At 49.5% G+C, this 24,410-nt stretch overlaps 7 protein-coding genes across 7 annotated transcripts; 5 read left to right on the top strand and 2 right to left on the bottom strand.

Annotated features, from left to right (window-relative positions):
* Positions 1-2,476: 2,476 nt before the first annotated feature.
* KD926_010360 (fungal specific transcription factor domain-containing protein) lies at positions 2,477-6,278 on the top strand (the record flags this gene model as incomplete). Its single annotated transcript, XM_053095840.1, has 8 exons — positions 2,477-2,720; positions 3,062-3,161; positions 3,656-4,010; positions 4,086-4,255; positions 4,312-4,671; positions 4,741-4,950; positions 5,006-5,283; positions 5,386-6,278. 8 exons carry the CDS (start codon positions 2,477-2,479, stop codon positions 6,276-6,278), a joined length of 2,610 nt encoding a protein of 869 aa, XP_052960018.1.
* A 1,096-nt stretch (positions 6,279-7,374) lies between these two features.
* Positions 7,375-10,125, top strand: KD926_010359 (uncharacterized protein; the record flags this gene model as incomplete). The annotated part of the gene is made up of 4 exons (XM_053095839.1): positions 7,375-7,620; positions 8,770-8,834; positions 9,216-9,379; positions 9,863-10,125. The coding sequence occupies 4 exons, from the start codon at positions 7,375-7,377 to the stop codon at positions 10,123-10,125; spliced, it is 738 nt and encodes a 245-aa protein (XP_052960017.1).
* A 1,550-nt stretch (positions 10,126-11,675) lies between these two features.
* Positions 11,676-13,321, top strand: KD926_010358 (MFS sugar transporter; the record flags this gene model as incomplete). The annotated part of the gene is made up of 2 exons (XM_053095838.1): positions 11,676-12,594; positions 12,648-13,321. The coding sequence occupies 2 exons, from the start codon at positions 11,676-11,678 to the stop codon at positions 13,319-13,321; spliced, it is 1,593 nt and encodes a 530-aa protein (XP_052960016.1).
* A 4,490-nt stretch (positions 13,322-17,811) lies between these two features.
* On the top strand, positions 17,812-18,168 carry KD926_010357 (uncharacterized protein; the record flags this gene model as incomplete). The annotated part of the gene is made up of 1 exon (XM_053095837.1): positions 17,812-18,168. The coding sequence occupies one exon, from the start codon at positions 17,812-17,814 to the stop codon at positions 18,166-18,168; it is 357 nt and encodes a 118-aa protein (XP_052960015.1).
* Positions 18,169-18,490: 322 nt separating this feature from the next.
* KD926_010356 (gelsolin family protein) lies at positions 18,491-19,681 on the bottom strand (the record flags this gene model as incomplete). The annotated part of the gene is made up of 1 exon (XM_053095836.1): positions 18,491-19,681. One exon carries the CDS (start codon positions 19,679-19,681, stop codon positions 18,491-18,493), a length of 1,191 nt encoding a protein of 396 aa, XP_052960014.1.
* A 213-nt stretch (positions 19,682-19,894) lies between these two features.
* Positions 19,895-21,918, bottom strand: KD926_010355 (Zn(II)2Cys6 transcription factor domain-containing protein; the record flags this gene model as incomplete). The annotated part of the gene is made up of 3 exons (XM_053095835.1): positions 19,895-20,326; positions 20,389-21,686; positions 21,774-21,918. The coding sequence occupies 3 exons, from the start codon at positions 21,916-21,918 to the stop codon at positions 19,895-19,897; spliced, it is 1,875 nt and encodes a 624-aa protein (XP_052960013.1).
* A 1,859-nt stretch (positions 21,919-23,777) lies between these two features.
* On the top strand, positions 23,778-24,386 carry KD926_010354 (uncharacterized protein; the record flags this gene model as incomplete). Its single annotated transcript, XM_053095833.1, has 1 exon — positions 23,778-24,386. One exon carries the CDS (start codon positions 23,778-23,780, stop codon positions 24,384-24,386), a length of 609 nt encoding a protein of 202 aa, XP_052960012.1.
* Positions 24,387-24,410: the final 24 nt, after the last annotated feature.

Here is a 24,410-nt window from a genome sequence, read left to right as displayed (position 1 = left end):
TTACGGGGGCTCGCAAATAAATGTGGGGGTTGAAGTGCCTTTAGGGTAATAAATTACTCCAGGGGTAGGTTTACCGGACAGCATTCGGTTTAATAACTATGATTGTGGAAGGAAGGGAGCTGTACGGACCAAGGTCTCGAAGACATATGCTTCATCTCCATCAAGCAACGTCAGCCCAATCGTGGATGTAGAAAGACGAAGTACCCTAACTAACCCGCTTTATCGGCAAATGATCCAGGTTCTCTCGGCTTCAGATAACCAGACTCATCTAATTTTCTTATTGCGTCTCTTGTGTCATGTGTTTTCTTCCTCGAGTACGTGGCTCTCCCTCGGGCACCCTGGCCATTTATGCAGGAACCCATAGGAATAGAACCTTCTGCTCTTCAACCCCCAATACGCAATGAGCAAAACATCTCACACAATAGACTGATTATTTTATCTCGTAGGTATTTTAATTGTTGCACCTAGATCTTCTACAAGCAGAACTACCTCCATACGTACCGAGACGAGACGTCAATGGTAGAACAGGGTTAGAGTTTGCTTACATTGACTCTTACAACCCGATATCAACAAAATAAAGTAACAACACAATACTTGTCCGGCATACAGCTTGCTGAACAGGTCCTCATACCCATCTATTACTAGTACTCAGGTTACTAGTAGTCAGTATACCTTCAAGGTCTTAATCCCGCCTCATGAGCGCCTCATGCGAAGATCCCGGGCTCAAGATTTGCGCTTATCACTGTTCCTCTTTAAAGGCATTAAGACCCCGTCGAGATCTTACTCTTAGGGGGGGTTGGACCCCATACTGCCGTAAAGGTGCGACCAATGAACCGTCATACCGAGCATTTCACTGTACCCAATTCTTCCTCTACGCCGGCTAGACGAAACCTCCCATCGACCACTTTTTCCCACACACATCACCTTAGACCACTTGAACCCTGGTCATATCTAACATCCTGTAGAGCCTGCATGACAAATATCCAGCGAAACTCAGGTTAGACAATACTCGACAGTTGTTGATAACCCGTAGATATAGATGATTCACTATTAATTTGTCTAAACGAGTTGGGCATACGTGCTAGGAAAGGAGCAATATGCCACAAGCATGCAGAAGTTTTAGATGCCTGAGGTACATGTCCCAAGCCGTAGCACTGTTATGCATGCAACACTATACAAGATCACTTTCTTCCTACATCAGCCCACTTATCCGGAAAGGAACTATGTACAGGGCTCCAAACCCCGGTATAAAGCATCCGGAAGCTTCATGCATACATGCACTATTGGTCAATCTACGAAATGACTAGACAGCTCGAGCAAATTACCGTTCAAAGAAACCCATAAAAACCCCAACGGACCGGGGAGAAGAATCCGCGGCTCTTCACTCTAGGCAAGTCTAGTGCGGCGACAACAATTGCATTGTTGAATTTTTTGCGCCGTCGTGCCGTAAATTGGTACCCAATGAGGAACCCTGCGATAGATCTCGGGAGATGGAGCTGACAGGATGAAGATCTGCTATCTAGATCGGTGGTTCGACAGGCATGAAGATGCGGATGGATACGTTCATATGTATGTACATGTATATTGTTTGATGACTTTCAAACTAAACACTACACAGTAAGGCCACGTCGACATAAGTGATAGATTTACTTGTTGCATCTGTCTTGATTTTAATCCGGATTGATAAGCCGTCGAAAGGGACGCCTACTGCAACCCCCGCACGAGAAACATCAGTCGTCATAGGTAATCTCGGATGTTCATAATTAATTTTAGACCGCGAACAGTGACACAGCCGACCTCGTCGTCAGTCGTCAGCCAAGGGCGCACAACAAAAGACGAGAGGAATCAAAAAGCAAAAATGATGAATCAAACCGCGCCCAACCAGGGCGAGGGTGAAACTAGGCGAGTTGGTGGGAGACCAGCGCTAACCGGGATGGCGAGACTACGGAGTAGTGCGCAGCCCGCGTCGTCGCCAAGTCGGACTGGCAGGGATCACTCCGTTTCCGTGTCCTTTTCCTTGTACGAGATTCCTTTGAATCCTTTGGCATATCAAAAATACCCGATTATTATCCTCGGGGGGAGATACTGAACATTTGAACGTCGAAATTATCGCTTGCGATCGTCGATCGTCCTGCAGGGAGGGGAATAAACGACACGGGCAGGCTGTATCGTCAGGTTGTGGCCCCTACGAGATGAATGAGCTCTAGTTACACCGTATGTAGCTAGTCCCCTCCCCCCAACATGCAAATGCCGTGTTGGTAGCACGGTACGTATTACTGGCTGCGATAGTTGATTAGAAATGCGTTGCTTGAGCGAGGGGACAGCCCCAAAACGCAAACACTACAGAGTAGTCATCAAGTCATGTCCCTGACTATCCAAGGCGTGTCGAGATTTGCACGACCCCGTCCCCGTCCCCGCCCCCGAAGAAGTCGATATAAGAAATGATATCGACGGCTATACAAGATCCACCGACAGGATGAACGGCAAGGAAGCACGGCCTTATCCACCCAGGACGATTGGAAATCCCGTCTCCGTTCATCATGTCATCTCAGATAGACTTATGGGTCGTCGCAGCTTGGTGTACGGCATGATTCGCTCGCATCCAACGCAAGGGGACGAGGAATCCACGATCAGGATCGTACGGGGCCCTACACATCTCCGCGTCCGGGCCGTTCCGTTGGCCAACGCTGGGTCTATTCTTGTATCCTTTCAGGGACTGGGTTCGTGATGATTTCAGCTTAGGGGCTGTTGAGATGTCGGTTGTTTGTTGAGATGGGGGAAGGAACCGAGGCCGCTCACAGCCCAATAATGGACACATACGGTGGCGGCAACGAAGAGCCGTTGAATGGGTTGGTTCCTCAAGAATGATAACTAGCGCTGGTTAAGACATAAAACAAGAGATATATAAAAAAGTTTGGATGAAGAGTTAGCCTCCGTCAAGCATTTGACGCAGTGAGATCGTATTCCCCGGAAGACCGACCTGGACCGATCGCCGAGTTCATCTGACCATCCCTGTCTCCTTGTCGCCTTGTCATCCCTACACAGTAAGGTTCAATAAAAGCTGGCCATGACGACGCCTTGAAGGTGGTCAAGCGCCGGCCGGATCAGCTGAGTCGGTCGGCGGATAGTTTCCGTGGAACCGATGCGGAGATGTTCGATCAGTGAGAACTGAGAACTGGGAAGAGAGCGACCATGAATATGGTCATCGTCATGATCATTCAGAAGCCCCAAGGGAGCACGTGGGAGACGGGCTGCAGGATGGCAAGAAGCCGTTGAACCCAGGCCGGGGGATTCCCTGCAGCTGAAGAATCGAAAATCCAAAAAAAAAGCCGTGCCAAGACCGGCGTATCCGTGGCGCCCGTATTGCGCCAGCAGAAAATAGGGAAACATTGACGAGAAAAACTGACTTTTTTCATTTTCACTTTTTCAGTCATTCGGCAGTCCGTGGCAGGATCAGTAGCCGTGTCGCCCCCATTTCCCTCCCTTTTTCTCAGGCGGTTTCGCAACTCAAAATAACTAATCCTAACGAAAAGTGATCGGACCACCGTGGAGATGCGACCAAAAGGGTGGGGACCGAATTAACACACCCTTGTGTCTTTAGAGCGCCTGAATGACCGGGATTATCATCCTCTGGATTTTCTGCTCAAGTCTACAGGCCCTCAAGAGGGAAATCAGAGGAAAATAACTCCAAGCCTCCTATTTCTAGTGTCCTCCTCCACCCACCCCACCCAACTCGCCCTCACACGGACTCGGCTGTCCGCTTGTCCGCCGCTCCAAATAAACTTCTTGCCTACCTGCATCGCGGCCTCTCCTGTCCGCGTCCTTGTCCGGGCTCTAGCCACGTGGAATGGACTTCCTTTGATGATGGTGATATCGGCCTCAAGTTCACCGGCCTCATCGCAGGCTCTGGTGAAGACCTGCGAAACTTGTGTTCGTGCGAAGATTCGCTGCCTGCGCACTCCCGGTTCTCCGGTTTGCGACCGGTCGGTGATCCTCTTCCCGTCGCAGCTGTACGCTGCCTCCTCAAAGGCGTCGTGATTACTGACCTCGAGATTCCTGCCTTAGTTGTCGACGATTGAATAAAGACTGTTACTTCCGTCCTGCCCGCTCCCGCTACAATCCCGCGAAAAGAGAAACGTAAGGCGACTTCCTTTCCCCCCACTCCCACGCCTTCGCAACTCCGCCAGAAGATCACACGGGCTTACACGATCCATCTTCTCCTGGTTATAGGCGCATCGAAGCCCTCGAAGGGAAAGTAAATCAACTTCTTGGTCAAATACACAATGAATCCCAAGCCGGATCCAGTCCCAGCGTGGACGGTGACACCATGCCACTGGGGGAATCCGGACAGCCGGCACGAGTGTCGCAGGATGTGATCTCCAGAGAGATCATCACCTTCGACCATGCCGCTTCCCTCTTGGACGGCTTTCGTCGAACCATGATGCCGCACTTCCCATTCGTTATCATCCCCGAGAAAACGACACTGCAAGAGTTGCGCGAACAGAAACCTTTCTTACTGCTGGCGGTTCTTACGGTTTCCCTGTACCAGAACCTCTCGCTGCGACGCATTTTCATGGATGAGTTCCGGACCGCGGTAAGGGAACGGATGCTGTTCGGATTGGTAGATTCTCCTTTCGAACTTCTGCAGGGGTTGCTTGTTAGTCTCGGATGGTAGGCTTTCTCCCACTTTGAATCCTGGGAAACTTTTCTCAAGCCAGATCGGCTAATGAATCTCAATAGGTCACAATATCTATACCAGCCACGCCAGTTCACGACCTACTTCCATCTGTCATTGAGTATCGTTGTTGATATGTGGCTCGATCGACCCCCTGAACTACGAAGCTGCTCTCGATCAGAGTTCGGGCCCAACCAAATGTCCCCGTCTCATATGGCGGCGGTTGCGCGGGATGAAAAGAGAGCAGTCATCGGATGCTTCGTGATTTCGTCATGGTACGTTATAGGCGCTGCTAATGGCATCTACCGTCTGCTAACGGGCCCCCCACAGTGTGTCGATAATAATGCAGAAGCGGTGCACCTTCCCCTGGACTCCCCACATTGAGCGATTCGCCATGGAATTGGCACAAGATCCCGAATATCCAAGCGACCAATTTACGATCCATCTCGTACGGCTCCAGCATGTTCTCGAGAGAATTGACGAGATGTCGGTTGGCCATCCACCAGGCATGCAAGGCCGGATTGCAGAAATAGAACGTCACATCTATAACTTTCGACAAGAGATGGAGGACTTCAAGGCCCAGCTATCGTTTACAAAAACGAATTGCCGTAAGTAGACTTTCATCACCCCACACTCCTGTATCTTTCCCTCTGAGGAGATGTGCCCAATTCGGGCCACAAACGGTGGTGACGTATCTAACGCCCGTATAGTCATAATCAGCATGCAACTCCACACCTTAGAGTTGTACCTGACCCAAGTCAGTTTGTTCGATAAATTTCATCCCATATCATCCTACAACTACCCTTCTCCGACAACCTCCAATCCGGATGCACCGCCATCTTTTCATCCTCGACGACAAAGAGAGCCTTCAATGCTCCCTACTTCCATGCCGTTCCGAGTCGACTCGCTCTGCCGCGGGCTTATTGCCGCAGAACGTTACTTTGATTCCGTCTTGACTTGGCCGGTCGGCGTGGAACATAACACCAGCTACATGCAGTGGGTCCAGATCGGGTTCATTCTCGCTATCTCCGCAAAACTAGCGGTAGCGGCGTCCGACCCGTGTTTCTATCGAAACGAACGGGTTGGACCGCTGTGCGATGCGCTCAACATGCCCGTGGTTCTTCACAACTGCAGGAGGCGTATGCAGGCGCTTTCCAGTTACGGCATGGACGAGGCGGGTGAGCCAGATGTATACTACCATTATGATCAATGGCTGCGGCACATTCATGAATGGTTCGATCGGAATTATTGTCTGGCACAGCCGGATGGCCTTCCGGCCCAGGCCCGAGTCCCATCGTCTGTCTCGTCATCTGTGCCCCCGTCTGTGCCTCCGTCTGTGCCTTCATCTGTGCCGTCATCTGTACCGTCATCTGTACCGTCATCTATGCCTGCTTCTGGCCCTGTCCAGATGCCTCCGGGAAACCCGCAGGCCACGATGCACGTGGCGGCACCGTACTTCTCTCCGCAATCGCGCGATGGGAGTCAACCCGCACAGCTCTGTCCACCGGACAACACAGGGCTCTCATGGCTGGATACCTATCAAGATGCAACTACGGAAGAAATCATGAACGGATGGATGGCGTTATCGGCAGTACCACTATAAACGGGTTGATTTGGGGTTTGTTTTTTGGTTTCGTTTTGGAGCTCGGAGGTTCCTTTTTTTGGTTCAAAATGTGGTATATCCATGATGTATTGATTTGGGCTCAGGTTACACTTTTTATACATATTCAATTTCTTGTGCATATTAATACAAGTCTTTTTGAACACGCTAGTCCTTTCCCTTGCCATACCATCTAGGCTACTATAATTGAAACCTTGAATCAGTGTAACGCGGCCCTGCATGTCGTTCATTTAACCTGAAACTTGTCGGCGGAGCTTTGCATTAGGTGGATTATATGCCTATTTCAAGTAGAACATGGCCACTGAAATGCGTGTATGATCCTTGTCCCGACGGCCAGCTTTCAAAGCCAACCGTAGTAAGCGGGTTCAGTTTCTCTACTACACTTCCATTTCCCATGCTCAACGAGACGTTCCGTTCATCATTCCTTTATGTAATCCATTTAACATTATAGTTGGAAATATGTCGCTGAGTGAGATTTAGGTTTCTTTATACTCGAGTCGATTCTCGCTCTTCGTTACCTCGTTTCTCTTTTCTCAGACATTTTTATACCCATTGACTCATTTTGCTTATATATCTATCGTTTGGTTGATTTCGTATACGTTCAAAGATTGTAATGGCAACATGCAGTCTACCCATCTACCCTGGGAGTAACACCATAGAACCATACCGAGACCATAATGTATGAGGTTCTAGATATTCAAACTAAAAGAGCCACAGGTGAATAGTCTGAACTTCCAGCATAGCCTCACCTTCAGTGTGAAATGGAACAAAGTGGCGCTTTTCATATTCCTGTCTACGTGTGGAATGACATCGCTTCCAGTCATCCGGCTATCATAGGGGAATAACCGGGAATGCTCTACACTTGCAAGGGCACTATCCGCTCTATTCACTAATTCTCAGCCACCTCGGTACCATCATAGTATATACCATGTCGTACAATCGGTCTATTATTTCTCTATCTCTCCCATTGAATATCCCAGTCTATATTCATTCGACTTCATACCCCCATCTTCTCTCTTACGCAGTTTGACCGGACGTTCGATAGTATTCCGCACAAGAACACCAGATCCTTTTCAAAATGAAGTTCTTTCTCTACTTCCTTCTTCTCGTTTCTTTCCTGTCTCTTGCAGCCAGTTTCGCGACTGCCGCCAAAACTGAAGACAATCTCGAGAACATCGAAAGACTGACCATCGACGACGACGAGCCAGGCCTCCCGGGCACCATGACCGATCCCGACTTTGATGACGATTATGATCTGGACAACCAGAAGGATTCGAACTTGAACGCCCCGTCTAACAGTCTCGAACCACGCAAATGTATTGGAGTAAGTCAATCAATTCCAAACCAAGTCCAGCCCACACCTCCCTCCTTCGCAACGCAAACAAACCCACCGAACAAAGAATCAGTTTACTAATAGTGAAACCAGCGCTGCCGCAGCAGAACCAATGACTGTGTCTGGAAATGCTCGGACGATTGGAGCAGGGTTGTCAAGCCTTGTCATGAGTATCGATCTGTATGTATACCACCTTCCTCCCAATTCTCTTTCAAGTCTGAAGAACTACTTGTTATGCATGGGTTATATGTGAACAGCGCTGATACATGTGCTTCGATGATAGTGCACCCGCGATCGTCGTCACTGTCAGGTATTGGCAAATGCTCAGGAGTGGGCGACTTGCAGATAGATACTGGGCAGAGCCTTTTTACCTACCTATTTACCTACCTACCTGCTGGCTCGGCTAGGGTCTGGGCTTTTATCTTTCTATATCTTTCGCGAGTGGTGGAATAGACGGCGTGACAAATCCAGTATCCATGTTAAGAAGAAGAGACAGACCGGTCCATCTGAGTTTCAGCATGAGAGAGGGAGAGAGAGGGAGAGAGAGGAATATCTCAAAAGCGTATGACATATTACTAGATAGACATATCTTCACAATGCATTAATATCAGGGATTCCCACCCAACATATGAAAATTATTTCAAGCAGACTATGCGTAGGTGTATATGCTACGTATCGTAAGCTTCTACTTTTTTTTTTTCTTTCAGGCATGCTTGAAGTCGGAAGACGTGACTATAATATCTCGCAAGAGCCCACCATTTCCCTGTATCGGTGGTCAGAGTAACTTGATTCTAGACATTTTATGGATGCATTTAGGAACACATAAATTTTTTAAAAGTCAATCATATCAAGAGTTATTCGACCACGGTTGATCATCCGTGTCCATTGTTTGATCTTGTCTTACCCTTGAGGGATAACTATCCCGTCTCCGTGCGACTTAATAATAGCAACAGTAGTTTGATCAACAGGGGATGCACAGAAGAATCGGCTTACCAAACAAAGGACCCCGAATCCGACAAGCATTTTTATGTAAGTCTGCCGTTGAGATCTGATCTAGACCTTTACCGAAACAAGCTGCACTTATCCGAACCTCGGGAGAACGGTGGGTCGATGCAGTAGATGCGACTAATCCATTTCCAGCACCTCAGAACCGGCGTCGGTTCACATGCCGTGAGACTTTCTCCGACTCAGGGTGCCGTTCTGTGGTGAGTTCTGGTTTGCGATGTGACAGATTATTGATTGACAAGTTTCTTTGGTACGGATGTGTTCGGGAGTTGGAAGTTTGGGAGAGGTTAGTCTGAAGGCGGATGTTTCTGCTGACTTTTAATGAGTGCGGTATATTCCTGCACCTGTGCCCCATGATATTACTCTTGCTCATAATTTGCATATCGCATTATTGGTAAGGTAGTGGAGTTGGGGTGTCCGTTGCTCTGGTAAATCCTCGGGCCGGTCTATCCCTATCCCTAAAGACGGTTCAATGTTCCGATAACAATGATATTGCTAGCTATCAAAACAAAAAATTTATCTAAAGGAAGAAAAATAGCTTGCCTGGTAGTGAGACAGAGCAGGCCCCAAGATCGGCAAAGCTCCGACCAGGCCCTGCCCCAGAAGTTGGATCAACATGTGAATAGCGCCCTATCGGGCACCTCTAACTTGAGTCTTGACTCAGTGAAACGGACCCCGGAGTCCCCCCATCCAACTGACCAATTCAAACCGAAATATTATCTAGAAACAGTCCCCCTATTGGGAGGTAAGGCCAATGCCCAAACAATCGCCTACCACTCCGTGTTTCACTACCCTCGATTAAGCTCCCGCCCTACCGGCCCAAGTTTGGGACGCCTCAAAATTCAACCTCTTTCCACGGATTTTGGTCTGTCAATCCCTTCCTGTTCCTTTCTACATCCCGAAAAGGTGCGAACAGGTGGTAGGATCGCGTAGATCAGGTTTAGGGAATCGTGCTCCGGAGTTTCATCCCGCGATGGGGGATGTGCATGTGTTTTTCGGAGAGCGTGGGAAAGGGAAAACAGAAAAGGTATATAAAGGTCGTTGATATCCGGCAAGAACTGTCTTTTTTTTCTTCATCCCATCGCAATTCCAGTTCTCTTATCTTCAGTCCAAGTCCAAGTCTTTCGTTGACGCCTCCCCTTCGTTTCTCTTTCTTCCCAAGTACGTACCCATCTCCTTCCTTCCTCTCAACTTTCAAGTCAACCAACCCAAGCTAACCAACGCAAAGCCACCACCAAGATGCAGCTCATCACCTTCTCCGCCCTCGCAACCGCCTTCCTGGCCGTCTTCGCGGCCGCGAACCCCGTCGAGCTCGAGAAGAAGGAAGCCGACCCTGCCTACTACCGCGAGGCCGAGGAGTCCTGGCGCCGTCCCGAGTACTACCGTCCCGAGTACTACGGCCCTGCTCCCGGCGCTGGCATCGGAATCGGTGCTAACGCCGACGCTGCTGCCGATGCTCACCTCGGTGTCGGTGTTGGCGCTGGTCGTTAAATTCCCCTCTTTTTATTCTCTCTAGGGGACTGTGACTTCTGAGTCTGTCTCGGAGATGTTGAGGTATGCGATATTCTACTCGTATTTGCTGGATTATTGCTTGGCTTATGACTGATGGCTAACTGCTGTTGATGCGAACAGGGCTAGAAGGGATCGATTTGGATGTGTAAATGCCCCGGGGGGCGCTTTTGCTGTTTTTGGTCGCTTGGTTTGGTTCGTGGGCTTGAGGTCTACTTTCCTCCGAATGGACCTGCAGCCTGGTCATTCCTTATAATGTATTTGACATTTATGATTCTATTTGATTAGGTTGGTTTGGGCCAATTACTGGGGAAGACTGATGGAGGAGGAGGTCTAATGTTTGCTTGAATATGCCCCAGAAAGGACTGGACTCCTTAGACTATAATATTTTGACAATATATAATCTATTTGGGTCGAAGATATACTTGTTTTTCTTACCAGGAAGTAAAAGTTCCATTATAATCTTCTAGAATCATCCCATCGACATTCAACGAAGACAGGCCTAAATGTGTAGCCTGGGATTTGATAGACCATGCACAGTATTTGATTACCCCCTGGCGCTTACTTGTCACCTACGAGTAATAAAATCCGGCAATGGCTTGACTGCAGATAGCCGTCAACTTTCCGTGTTCAGTCAGATAATTCAAGTCGTTAACGGCGGACGCAATGCCACGCACAAGCAACCAAACGCCGATTTGGTGCCTTGAAATCCTGTAATTCGGTAAACCCTCCGTACGTCAAGTCGAAAAAAATGCACAATCGCACCCAGTCGCAATGGCCACATCGGAAATCAAATTGCGACACATTCCTCGCATCCAGAGTATAACCGTAGCCAAGGCGCCCGTTCGATCTCACCAGCCGTGTCCATAACCCTCAACCCTCGGCCAAACCGACTTTGACATGTAAGACGGCGAGAGTCCGGCAATACACCCCTTCAAACACCGGACTAAACCGAGACAAGACCCCCAAGCCCTTGCCAAGGGTAGGTGAATTCCGAACATCCCCAGAGCAACCCTTGCATGTCATCGACCCGTCCAGCCAGCCATTCTCCTTTTCATAACTCATCGGCTAATGAAGACACCCTGGAGCAGGTGGCACCATAGTTTGACCGGATCCCTCGGTGAACAGAATCCGGCAGAGAGAGGAATACTCTGGCCAGACGCGCAGACAAGCGGCATTCCCTCCCTCTTGGCATCACAGAAGATCCAATGGGAATCGAGGAAGGGTTGGACAAGGTTGACACCCCATGGGGATTCCCCGCATTGATCGACAATCTGGATCCGGGGAGATTTACTGGATCTGATGTGTTGGGTAAAAGACGGCGCGATGGCTGTTTGCTCGATTGTATTGGACTGTCCCGGGTCATGGTGAGGATTGGGTATGTTAGAGTGTTTGGAAAAGAGTATATATATGTACGTGGGTTATGGGCCTAGTGGAAGTTAGATTGAGGATTTCTTATTCATATCCCTTTTGTTATTGTTTTTTTTTTTTGAAGACATTGTTCTTGATACTGGTGAGAGATTGACCACACAATGGACCAACAAACTACTGAGTCCCTGCCCAAAGACGACCGCGACAGCGACGACAAACCACGATCAGAATGTCACATCGAAGTCCTCAAGCCCGATCTGTCCAATGCGACAGACGAAACCGAGGACATGGGCACCGGCCGATTCATCTGGCTCGTTGCCTCGACAGCCTCGATCGGCGGCATGTTGTTCGGGTACGACACGGGCATCATATCCGCCGTTTTGGTCTACCTGCACGACGACCTGGGCCATGACCTGTCCGCCAGCGAGAAGGAGATGATCACGGCACTGTGCTCAGCCGGGGCATTTATTGGTGCCATCATCGCCGGACTGATCGCCGATCGATTCGGTCGCAAGGATACCATCTACGTCGGGTGTTTTCTGTTCACCGTGGGCGCGATCCTCCAGGCGGCGGCATACTCGTTGGCGCAGATGGCTGTGGGCAGATTGATCGTCGGGTTTGGAGTCGGTTCGGCGGCGATGATTGTGCCGATGTACATTGCGGAACTGGCACCGACGAAGCATCGTGGTCGCATGATCGGGTTGAACAATGTGAGTATCACGGGCGGACAGGTGATCAGCTATGCGATCGGCGCTGCATTTGCCAACGTGGACAACGGATGGCGATACATGGTTGGACTGGGAGGTGTTCCGAGTCTGGTATTGGCAGCTTGTCTTCCGTTCTGTCCGGAGTCACCCCGTCAATTGATATACCATGACCGACTCGAGGAAGCGAGACAGGTTCTGCAGCGCATCTTCAAACATGCTACGCCGGAGCAAGTGGCCGTGAAAGTGCGGCTGATCGAAGATGCCGTCCGGGAGGCTCGATCGTACAACGAGGGACGCAGTCGCCTGCAAATGATCAAGCAGCTGCATACCAACCCGGCGTATTTCCGAGCGTTGGTATGCGCCTGTGGACTAAGTACGTTGCCTATCCGCATCTGGGTATAGTATCATTGCTGACTATCCTACTAGTGGTAATCTCGCAAATGTCCGGGTTCAACACACTCATGTACTACTCCTCGACGCTGTTCGCACTGGTCGGGTTCGCCAACCCCGTAGCCGTCGGGATCGTCGTCTCCGGCACGAACCTCATCATGACCTTCGTGAACATGATGGTCGTTGACCCGTGGGGACGACGACGTGTCCTCGTCTCCACAGCCTGGGGCATGTCCGCCTCCCTCGTCGCGACGGCAGTAGCCTTTAAATTCATCCCTGTGGACACCGAGACGCTAGAGCTAAAGGAAACACAAATACAGGCGCCCGCGATCGTGGTCCTTGTCTTTATTATCCTATTCGTGATCTTCTACGGCGTCTCAGTCGGGAACACGGCGTGGATGAGCGCCGATTTCTTCGCCATGGAGGTCCGCGCCATGGGAACTATGTATATGTCGTGTTGCTGCTGGGGCGCGAACCTGATCGTCTCGTCCACCTTTCTGACCATGATGAAATCGATTACTCCGTCTGGGGCGTTTGGGTTCTACGCGGCGCTGTGTGGCGTAGGATGGGTGGCCATCGTATTGTTTTATCCCGAGGTGTCGGGGCTGAATTTGGAGGAGATTGGGGAGGTCTTTGGACATGGGTTTGGGGTGAAATATGCGAGGGATTTGAGGAAGAGTCGGAAGATGGCTGTGCAGGAGGGTTTATAAATATCATGGTTACGATTAGGGCTTACTTGTATGGCACCCCTAGAGTGGAGGGCTTGGCAGATTTGAGATCTTTCCTTGCGGTGATTTTGATAGAACCTTCTACAGATAGATCGTCTGTGAATATGTATGAGCTTATCTTTTTAAAAACGAGCTGCTCGAAATTGGTGAATTTAACTTTCGTAGCAGTGAAAGACATTCTTCAAACTATCACTGCAATGCATATTACCCAGACATTCCCTTGAATCGTCTATCCCCCCACGTAGTTTTTCTTCTTTCTTCTCCATATCTTCTCCATATGACGAAAGCTTCTAATTTGATCCCTCATCAGAATCCTCACGATCAGTTGTTCACAGCGGACAGGCCACTGATTGACACTGACCAGACCCGATACTCTTCGATTCAGTTATGAAGCATAGATACGAACTTATCTGTAAAGTGAGGTTTTCTTACTACTCCGATATCAAGACACTCATTGTTAAGGTGCCTACCGAGGCACATGAAATGATAAGTGGGAATTAATTCGTTGACATCGGCGGGATGTTCCGTTAAACACATAGAAAAGATTTTTATCCAAATTTCCGTGGGAAATGATATTTCGTTTTCCCCTTTCCAACACTTCCATCCTCGAATGGGCATACCTGCCCCAGCTACGGGAAGTTGAGCAAAACAACCTACTTTTATAATCATTCATCATGACAATCGACCATGCTGTTATCGGTGCCTTCATTTCTTGGAAGTTGGGCACCGAAAAGACATGAACGCACCTGCCACGGCCCCTGTGGCTGCCCCCGATGGTGGCAATTATGTTCTATGCGGCCGAATCGGTGATAACAATACAATGAGGGTGAATAGGAGAAGAAACTTGGTAATTCCATTCCACGCATGTTTTTCGCTACGCCAACCATAAGTCATGTCCATCGCCTAGAAAGCACCAACGACAAGAGTCGGAACAGCCAGACATGGAGACGCCCTTCATGGGAATACCGAGCCATTTTTACGCATGGTACGATACGGGCCTTGCTGCACAAACAAAGCAGAATTATCGTGGCCCTTATGCTTATAACGCATCTGTTGATTCGCGCGGTAGTTCCGTGGCCCCTTCGGTCGACGATGTCTTCCACCCAGCAGGAACTTGAAAACCTGCGCCAGCTACACGTGGAAAAGTGGTATCACTATGGCACCCGAAAAACCAGGCAAAATCAATTCACGCGCCAAGATGGTTTATCAGAGGACAGTCACGCATCTTATAGCCGTTGAAGCCAAACAGCGAAAGAGGCTGTCACATGGAATAACACAACTTCTGGGATATATGTGGAAGTTGCATTCCGTGTTTGATTTTGATAGGTCTATGATTCCAAACATCGACAGCACCTGTGTCTGAGACCTAACCAACAGGATTGACGGGATAAGCGCCTACAACAGCCTATTGACATTCCTCAAAAAGCCAGCCACGCCGCCTTGGCTTTCCTTCTAGGAAAAAGAGACCACTACAAATCCTGCGACAAAGACTGGGAAAATTAATTCTGTTACAGTAACTCGGAGTATGTTACGATCTTTAATTCTCTTCGTCGAGAATCTGCGCTTTCCTTTCCTACCTGGTAGAGACCACGAAGGTCAATATCTGTCATATAAGCATCCGGGCTTCCCAGTTGTACGCAAGGGACAAAAGGAAGGTCTCTCAAAAGGCCCGAAACGAGAATTGGCCGTGCGACCTCGATTTCAACGGCACACCAAAGAAAGGCAGAAAGCTATGTGGATACCCTATCCTCATGAAGGGGGATTATGGTGGTCTGACTATCGCAGCCACCAGAGGTTCGTACATTCTGTGCGGCAAAGAAGAAATCGGAAGAAGAACAATCGATTTCTCGGACCTGATCGTCAACAAAACGGGACTTTTAAAGAAGTCCCCACAGAGCTAAAGAACTTCCCTCCCCGAACCATTCTCCATCATCTTCAAACAAGGCAATCGATCGAAAGACAATCAAAGATCCATCGGAGCTTGTTCTGACAGAACTGTACCCCGCGTAGTCATACCAAAGCTTCTCCAAGCTCAGAAATACTGTCCTCATAGCGCATAAAAAGCTAATGACTCAGGGTATCAGCCGACACTTTGCTTACACACATGTCTCATCAAGAGTGTTTGACATTGAGAATCGCTCTGAATCATTGTGTCAAGTGAGATTCACATTTTCCCGACATCAGGATGCTTATAATAAAGGCCCCTACTGAGGCACATGAGATCGGGCATGCAAATATGGGAAGTAAAATAATTATACAATGTCGAGCACTAATAGGAGTCTCTCAAAGAATCTGCAGCCCACGAAGAACCACCTTAGTTTCTCAGCCATTAGCTCGGAGCACAGACAGAAAATCCAAGATTTCCGAATAACAAGGGATGGATTACTTCGTTGCATTCAATTCTACGGATTGATATGCTCTGAATTGTGGATATCCCTCAGAACCGATAGGCCTTTGTGATATACAAAGGCTTCGAAAGGGGTGATCCATAGTTGCCCGCTGCATCTTATTGATCGACATGAAAAGAGGGACCTTTCGGACTTCACACACAACACCTTCCCCCTACATCCTGTGTTTCCTAACACTCGTCCATGAACGTAAGTCGCCTACCCGTTCGCCTGTTATATCATCCTGTACTGAGAGTGTAGCGGCAAGATATCCGATTGTGTTATTGTCCCTGATAGGACATGGCCGAGCATTGCGCTCGAAGTCGGGTACAATGAACCGTATGAGAAGTTATTTAGTGACGCCGATCTCCTCCTAGAAGCATCCGAGGGAAATATCCAGGTCGATTATTGCGAAACTTGAAAGAGTTATCAAGGGTGATGTTGACCTGGAGTCTGGTTTCGTTGAGGTCCACGAGTACGACCCTATCTCCAGAAAAAGGAAGAGAATAGCAGAAAGGTAATCCTAATGCATAAAATTCGCTCTATTTAGTGCTAATATGGATTAGAGGATGTATCCAGTTCCGAAGAATTACGCGAAACAATTGATTACCCTCAACTGGGAGGACGTCCTCCGAAATAATATGGACCTAATCCCCATGAACCCTGCTCCAGAGTTGCCAGAGCCTCTCATGCTTGACAAACTCCGATCCAGTACAGAGAATTAGATGGTATTGTTATTGGAGAGCTTGCTCATTGCAATGCTTAATATTAGTTAATATAATGGAAGCGCCATTCAATGGGACAACGCACAATCCCATGGCATGTATACCAAAATGTGCAAGTATAGCTGTCAACAGGAAACAGCAGTCATTGTACTGAACAGAGCATTGTCTTTCAAACAGGGACTTAAGATATTTCATATCCAAGCAGCTTGCGCCAACTGTCGCAAAAAGAGAACGAGCCGAAAGAGCATGGAAAACTGGAAAAGAGTGAGAAAGAAGGCTGATCAACCGAATCACAGAACTTGAACGTACCAAGACCAGCCTACGAGCGCTATTTTTGAACGAATAACGACACTGAGGATGACGAGTGGAGCAGAGGAGGAGTTGAATTAATTATGCTGAACTGATCGAAGAGTTCAACTTGTCGACCCAGCACTAACCTAGAGGTTTCTCATAACCTTAGGAAAGCTTGCAACCGTCGATGCCTGACCTATGGGGTTTGAAGAAAACTTTCTGCAGCACAGTTGCGTTGCCAAATATCTTCAATCACTCATAACAAACGGATTGCTTCTTTTTTGTACCTGGTGCGAATTTTGGGTTCTACCAGAAATTCGCCATCGAGGTCAGATGGCGTGTTATCTACTTCCCGGCCTTCCGCGCGACAGATGCGGACTATTCAAGAGTCCCGGACGTGGCAGTATTATGGATGCGACTGGAAAGCTCAAGTTCGTGGGGGAACTAAAAACCCCCTGGGTCTCGGCCCATTCTTTGGTGACGGACTGTTTAACTTTTAGAAAGAACCTAGGTACCATAAATTTGTGAGATTATTGTCAGGCCCCTGCTAATCAAAGTCCCCAGGCCAGCTAGCAATGTACCGGCAGCGATCAACCCTCTTTGCGACCCCGTTCAGGCACCCAAAGGCGATTTATGCATTGGTGTGTGGTTTTGGATTGTGGATTTTTTGGAGCTTAAGACTAGATACAGTCGAATCTATGCCTGATCCTTTCCAGCTGCCGCTCACGGGTAGCGATTATAGTTGCGAAAATACTCTGTTGGACTAGACCTAGAGAGTGATAGGACTTATCGTTCCTGTGTAAAACTGGTCTCTTAAGCAACTATGAATATAGTAGTTGATTAACTGAGCTTGATATAGAGAATCTACCAACTTTTATTTACAGCCTATACTTCGCAGGATAGATGACGCCATTGTCTATTTGGCGCTGATAGATGCATTTAGGCAGTAGGCGCTGCCATTCTCTACCTTCTCTCTCACTTATATTATACAGTAATACATCTACCTTTCTTTCAAATAATTCTTTACTGTCCATTTTCTTAGCCATTTAATTCCTTAGTCAACCCTCCAATGTCCGACAAATCCCAGAACCAACAAGCCGAAGACCAGCAGCATGAAGCCTCACAGCCCAAGGAGGAATTAACACCCTACGAAGTGATGCTCGCGTCCGCACCACCCGACTACCTAACCAACATTCCACAAGAGGACACCCGCGCCCTTCCCCTCGGAATACCCAATCTCCTACTTTTTCTACGGCCCGCTGACCACGCCATCAACGCTCCAAAGAATCCTCGACCTGGCCGACGAGCCGGAGCTCCGAAAAGCCTAGCTCGTAGGCTACGCGCTGGCCAGATGGGGCGACTATCCAGCGTTGATCGACGGCGAGCAAGAACAGATCGTCTCCGGATCGGCGTATCTGGTCAATAGCCAGGACGAGGCGAAGAAGTTGGCGTATTATGAGACGAAAGCGTATAGAGTCGCGAGCTGTTTTATTGATTTCATGGATGGGTGAGAACCAGAAGGGTTGATGGGGAGGGTGTTCATGTATGCGGGGAACGCGAGGACTTTGTTGGAACAGAGGTTTGATCGGAAGTTATGGGAGTTGCAGATGGGGATGAAGCTCCGATGATTGACAGACAGGCAGGAGTACGAATATTGAAGAAATGGGTTTGTTCTTATTTGCATCATATAGTAGAAATATTCTCATGTCCGTCCGATATCCCAGTGTACATTTATCCACCCAACAAGTTTATGCGGCGATCGCCTTCATGAACGCCGGATTTTCACGCCCCTGTGTGACCTTCGCGATCGGCGTGAAATGAGCCTCGGAACCTTCCTGGCTCTCCTGGAGCCAGCGAACATATGACTGAGCGACCTTGAGCCACAAGGCCTTTTCATTGGCACTGGCCCCCAAACCCTGCCAGACCCAGATTCTATTCCCGGCGTCATACAGAAAGACGTCGTTTTCATCCAAATCCGAGGGCTTGATCTGACTTCCTTCCTTGACCAGATCGAAAGATAGCTTGCCCGAAGCGTCGCTGAGACGGAAGAGCTTCTGGGGACTAGCGTCGTTGTCGGCCGGTGCTCGCTTGGTAGAGGACGAGAAAGGTCGCGGGGACTGGAATGATAATTGGGTGATCTCCTTTCCACCCAGTAGGTCGACGATGACCTTTGAGCGGGCTTCGAGCTGAGATAGAACCTCGACGTCGACGTGCTTGGCGAGAGTGAGATCGTGTACCACTTGCGCCGCCTTGCCCTTTTCCATGGGACTGCAGCTTTTGCCCTGCCAGACCCAGATCTTGTCGCCCTTGTCTAGGACGAAGACGTCGCTGTCGTCCAGGCTCTCCCAAGTGGGCTCGACCTCGTAGACAATCAGAGAATCGATACGGCCCACACCGGGGTGCTTGAAGATGCGCAGCAGCGTGGTAACCTCCTCCTTGGGTGCCTCCTCGATGTGAGTGAAGCCCGAGCGCACGCCGCCGGATCGGATGGAGATGCGGCGGAACAGCGATGTAAATTCCTCTGAGGGATGTTGCTGCACCTCGCGGTGTTGGGTCGCCTCGCCGTGCAGAAACTCATCGAGCTCGACGGTCTTGTAAGCGGCGGTGCCGGCCTCGTCCTGAGTGGTTTTGCTGCCGAGCCAGAAGAAAATGTCGTGGCCCAGCTTGTCATCGCCGAGCTTATATGAGTGCAGGACGATATAGCTGTCGCCGTCGTAGAACTCGCCCGCCCGCTCCTTGGGCCACGGTACGACTTCGAAATTCTCGATGCGCCAGATCAGCAGCCCCGGCTCCTGCCCCACCTTGCCATTGTTCCAGGCGGGCTCTGAGGCGGCCGAGTTGTATTTGACCTGGTGGTCGAGATCGGATCCAATCAGTTCGACATTGCTGTCTTTGATGTCGTATTCCTTGGGGTGAATTAGTCCTTCGTGGGGAGGCATGTTGGGTTGAATGTTGTATGTTTGTATGTTCGGACTTCGGAGATGTTTTTGGGGCTGAGGATGTTTCTATTAAAAGCGGCCGATGACGCAGGGCCAGTCACGTGATCTCAAATCGATCGGGCAAACCATCATCCGCCACAGTGGAGATGGTGAGTTGCTCCAATTCCTAAAAATACTCCCTAATCTCAGGGGTAGCCACCCACTCGTCCGGCCTTAGAGCCCACTCCTCGGGGGCACAATGATTACAGACGCCAGAATCATGCGCGTCACAGGCAGCAACGACGACATGTCGACTTGACGTCTCTTTACAGCCTGCCTCAGCTGCTGCAGAGTCCTCGGTCGAGTAGTCGGATCGTCCTCCGAGCCCAGTGTTTCGGCGCGAGCCATGAACCACTCCTCGGAGCTGCACGCTCGCCACATGCGCTCAGGGGCCGGTAAAGGAATCCCAAAGATCAAGTCGTCCCCGAGCGGTTCGAAATAGTTCTCGTTCAGCTGCCGCGCTTTAGACTCCAGGATGTTGATAATGTGAACAAAGAACATGTTCCGGCGTAGGGATTCCATGAACTTCCACTGATTCCAGTCATTCTCGTCCTCATGGTGGACGTATAGCGTTTTAGCATGCAGACTGGACAGGTGTCGGGTCATCTTAATTTTGTTAGTTCAGTCGAACAACTCCTATCCGTATGGGAATGAAAGATCAATAATACCTTCAAAAGGAACGAGCTATGCAATTCTGCCTCCTTCTCAAACTCTCCTCGTCGTCGATCCTCGTCTTCGACATCGGCCAGCGGCTTCTTTTGGGCTGCCGGCACAAATGTATCCCCGAACAAGCCCATGATCTGATAAATGCAGACAGCATGCAGGGCCGCCAGACACGGCTCAGGGGTGTCGGTGTAGCCGTGAAATTTGCGCACCAGCTTTTCCCGCTCCTCGTTAATCATGCGATTGACGAACCCGAAACTGGAACCCGCGCAGCTGGCATATGCGCCCACGCAGGCCAGCGCGTTGGCCATAGGTTCCGCCATTCCGCCTAGGGAACAGCGGTATAAGCGATGATGCACGAACGGGGACCAGAATTCCCGATCCAGCACGAGACCGGGATACTCTCGAAGATGGCCTAGCATATCTTGGCAGAGGCTGGTCGGGTCGGTGCAAATGTCCGGTCCCATTCCAATCGTGAATGAGTGCGCGAAAATAAGATGGGCCGGACTGTAGAGACGACTGGTCAGTTTCGCCGACATTGAAGATTCTCCGTCCGTGGAATTGTCGTGCCACGATATATTTGAAGGTGAGAACGTTTCCAATGGCCCTGTCAAGCCGGATGGGCTAGTCCCCTCTTCCTCTGAAATGAATTCATTTTGCTGGATAGCTGAAGCATATCCTGAATTAGAACGCCCATCAGACATTGGATGAGCGGACGACAATGGTCCACTGTGTAGAGAACCCACGTTGCTGAGAAAATTGCTCTCTGCTGACCGGAAATCCGAAAGAGCTGGAATGGCATCGTTGGATGGCAAGGAGGCAATACCCGTTGCATTGGTGGAAGACAAGAAGTCCTCGGTTAATGCAGGGTCTATGAATTGCATATCTGAGAAGTCGTAATCATTCCACATAGAGGCAGATAACGGATCACCAGAACCCAACATAGGTGCTGAGAAAACTTTAAGATGGCCGGCCTGCAGATCCTGGGACTGAGCATGAGCAGTGGTCGGCAAGACGTCCATCATGCCCACAGCACCAGATGGCTCGTTTGTCTCACCCAGTTCTGCCGGCTGTGGTTGACTCGTCGTCATCATTGACTCCCCCTGGCCAGCAATTCGCGCCGAAACGGGAGATTGGGGATACTGGCATAGAATTCCAAGTTGAGCGCATCGCAGGCAAGAAGGACGGGAGAGAGAGCAGCGAATCTTCTTCTTCGCACAGCTATCACAGGATTTCCGCTTGGACCTGCGTTCCTGGCCCACTTTGGCGATACATCGTCGTCGGTGACGATCTCGTAGGTCAGCTACAAAGTCAAATTCTTAGTCCTGATATCTCGAAACGTCAATGGACCTATAAAGGCCTATTGGGTTTTAAATCGAAGAGTGCATACGTCGGGTGTAGGACTTTTTGCAAATCTCACAACGGAAGTCCATATCTAAGGTTTGCTCGTCAGAAGGCGACTTTTTCATCTCGATCTCATCTTTGCCGCTCTGTAAGTCCGACCGAATTGATTCCGGTCCTTGAGCGACCGACATGACAGTATGAAGTAGGTGATAATTTTGAGGCAAATGCCATCCGTGCCGGTGGAGAGGTTCGGGGTCGTCAAATGGCCAGTGTGTCTGTAGCAACGCTTCCTTGGGTTCCAATGACAGACAACCGCACGTGAATTTGGGGCAGTGAGAAGGGCCCTAAAATGACAGGGATAGGGTGATTTCCGACCAATTGGCGAGATAGTTCTAGTTAGTCTTAGAACTCATTCCGAAAAGAGGACAGCGCGGTGGTATGTTGACGCGAGAAGTCTCCGTGCCGAGCGAAATAGAGTCGTATATTTCTGGCCCCCACCGTTACAAACCCAGGGGTGTACTCGTAGTTGCGACGATATTTTATTCCACCGAGAATTTTCCATCTCAAGAGCTCTGCTCAGTATGTAGTACGCTCTGCGATTCAGCCCCTATACCATACGAAGGAGAGACGTTTGGTACTTGCTTCGGTAGAAACTCATCCCTCGAACATTCGTTGGGATTAACGAACCGACTTTGGCCGGTGAGTCGGGGTAGCGCCCGTGTGCCAGTCGTGTGTTGGTCTAATTGTTTAGTTTCAATCTTCTAGCATTAGACCCGGACAAGGACTTCAGGGCCCGTCTGTTTCTCTTGCCTTGCAATTTTGAATCTGACGAGGAACGGGAAGATGCTTTCTTTCATGCATTCCGGAAATTGTAGGTAGCACGATGCAATAACAGCATGCACCGGCGCGCAGCAGTGGACATTAGACGTCGAGCGAGCGAGAGAAAATGGTCGGTGGTTGTTTTCTTCGCAGGTCTCACATATTGGACGCTGGGCAGTGGGCACATCGTGATCCCCACCAGGCCAACAATCTCCGAGGGCTGTCTAGTCTGGTCCAAAATTCGTAACAGAATAATCTGTATATGGTGTAGAATGTTCTAAGAACCCATTGTATCGTACTCCGTTTTGTCGTATGAAGGGTGAAGACAGCTTATATTCGGAGACGCGCATCCTTGGCGATCGACGCGTGAATGATCACAGGGCCCTATTATCATCACCAAGCTTGCAATTCATCTCGAAGATATGACTTGGCCCATACTTACCCTTCGACAGCGTGGAATTGACTCGGTTTCTTCAGTTCCAAGGGGGTCCTTTTAGAATGCTAAGACTTTCAGTCCTCCACGGTCGCCGATTCTAATCGCCCATCAGGGGATTGAGTAAAGATTTTCCAGGGTCGTTGAAAATTCGATGAGACTATCCAGAAACATAAAATATCGAGATGAACGGACTCAAGGGGTGAATGGATAATAGGATGAAAGGGTCCGGCAGGCGAAGGCACGGAGGAAGCTGGCTCGGACATGCCCTGGTCGCTCGCCTTCCCGTCAATCCCCGTCGGAGCTTTTTGGCACGGCGAAGTTGTCTCTTGATCAGCGTTGTTCATTTTGAACAAATTAATTCGCTAGGGTTTTTTCTTCCTAGTATTGAACCTCCATTTCTCGTGGCCTGGCGTCGGAGCTCGAACGACGAGGTCCATTCTCAAATAAGTATATATTCAAGAACACACTGCAGGTTCACGATGCGATGAAAGTATTCAATTCCTATACCAACTTTCAGAGTAGACCCCAAATGTGGCTCAATTACGCCTGTGCTAAAGATCTTAGCCTCAGTCTCTCTTTTCTGATTACCTCGTTCTTTCTTCTATTTACGGTCTACTACATTTACCTCTATATCAACCACCATCGGATCCACGTCGTCGCCCAGCAGACAACCGGTGTCCCTCATCTTCGTCTTCTTCTTTCTCATCCTGATTTGGGTCGTGAGACCCAGCCTCCAAAATATCACAATGGCTGTCGCCGGGTCCTCTTTCGCCTTCATGGTCGTCTAGGCCGCTGATGTCGCCTAGCTTCCAGCAACAATACGAACGACAAGCCCTCCAACCATTCTTTGGACTTCCCGATCCCTATCCTTGGTCCGATATGTCTTCTCCTGACTCCTCTACGCCTCCTTTCGCAGGAAGTCCCTTTGTTAACTTCCATGGCTCATCTCCGGATTCGATGTTCGCCGACTCGGCTCTACGGGACTGGGAATATGCTACCAATGGTTGTTCTCCGCTGTTATTTCCACCGGCGGTAGGGACTCCAAAGGTAGCATCGACGAGTCAATATGCAACGGCTGCGCCGGGCGCGGCTTTGGGAGTCTCTGGATTTCCCAGACCTAGCTCATACAGCGCACACTCATCCACACCCTCTACCGGTTGGTCACCGCCAGCAAACTTGTGTCCAAAAGAATCCACTAGACGGATAGCCAAACGCCAGACGAACACCGTGGCGGCTCGTCGGTATAGACAGCGACGACTCGATCGTTTGAACGAACTAGAGACCGAATTGGAGGCTGTCAAACGGGAACGGGAGGAGTGGAGAGTCAAAGCTTCAAAGCTGGAGGGCGAGACATCTGCGCTGAAGAGATTGTTAGAGTCTCAGACGATAAAGAAGGGGACTTGAATGGATTGTTCAATGAAATGTCAC

The sequence above is a fragment of the Aspergillus affinis genome (assembly GCF_023601865.1).
Source record: "Aspergillus affinis strain CMG 70 chromosome Unknown NODE_7_length_541545_cov_85_609384, whole genome shotgun sequence".
Taxonomy (NCBI): Eukaryota; Fungi; Ascomycota; class Eurotiomycetes; order Eurotiales; family Aspergillaceae; genus Aspergillus; species Aspergillus affinis.
The sequence above is the reverse complement of the archived record's forward strand: the minus strand, read 5'-3'. Positions and strand labels throughout refer to the sequence as shown.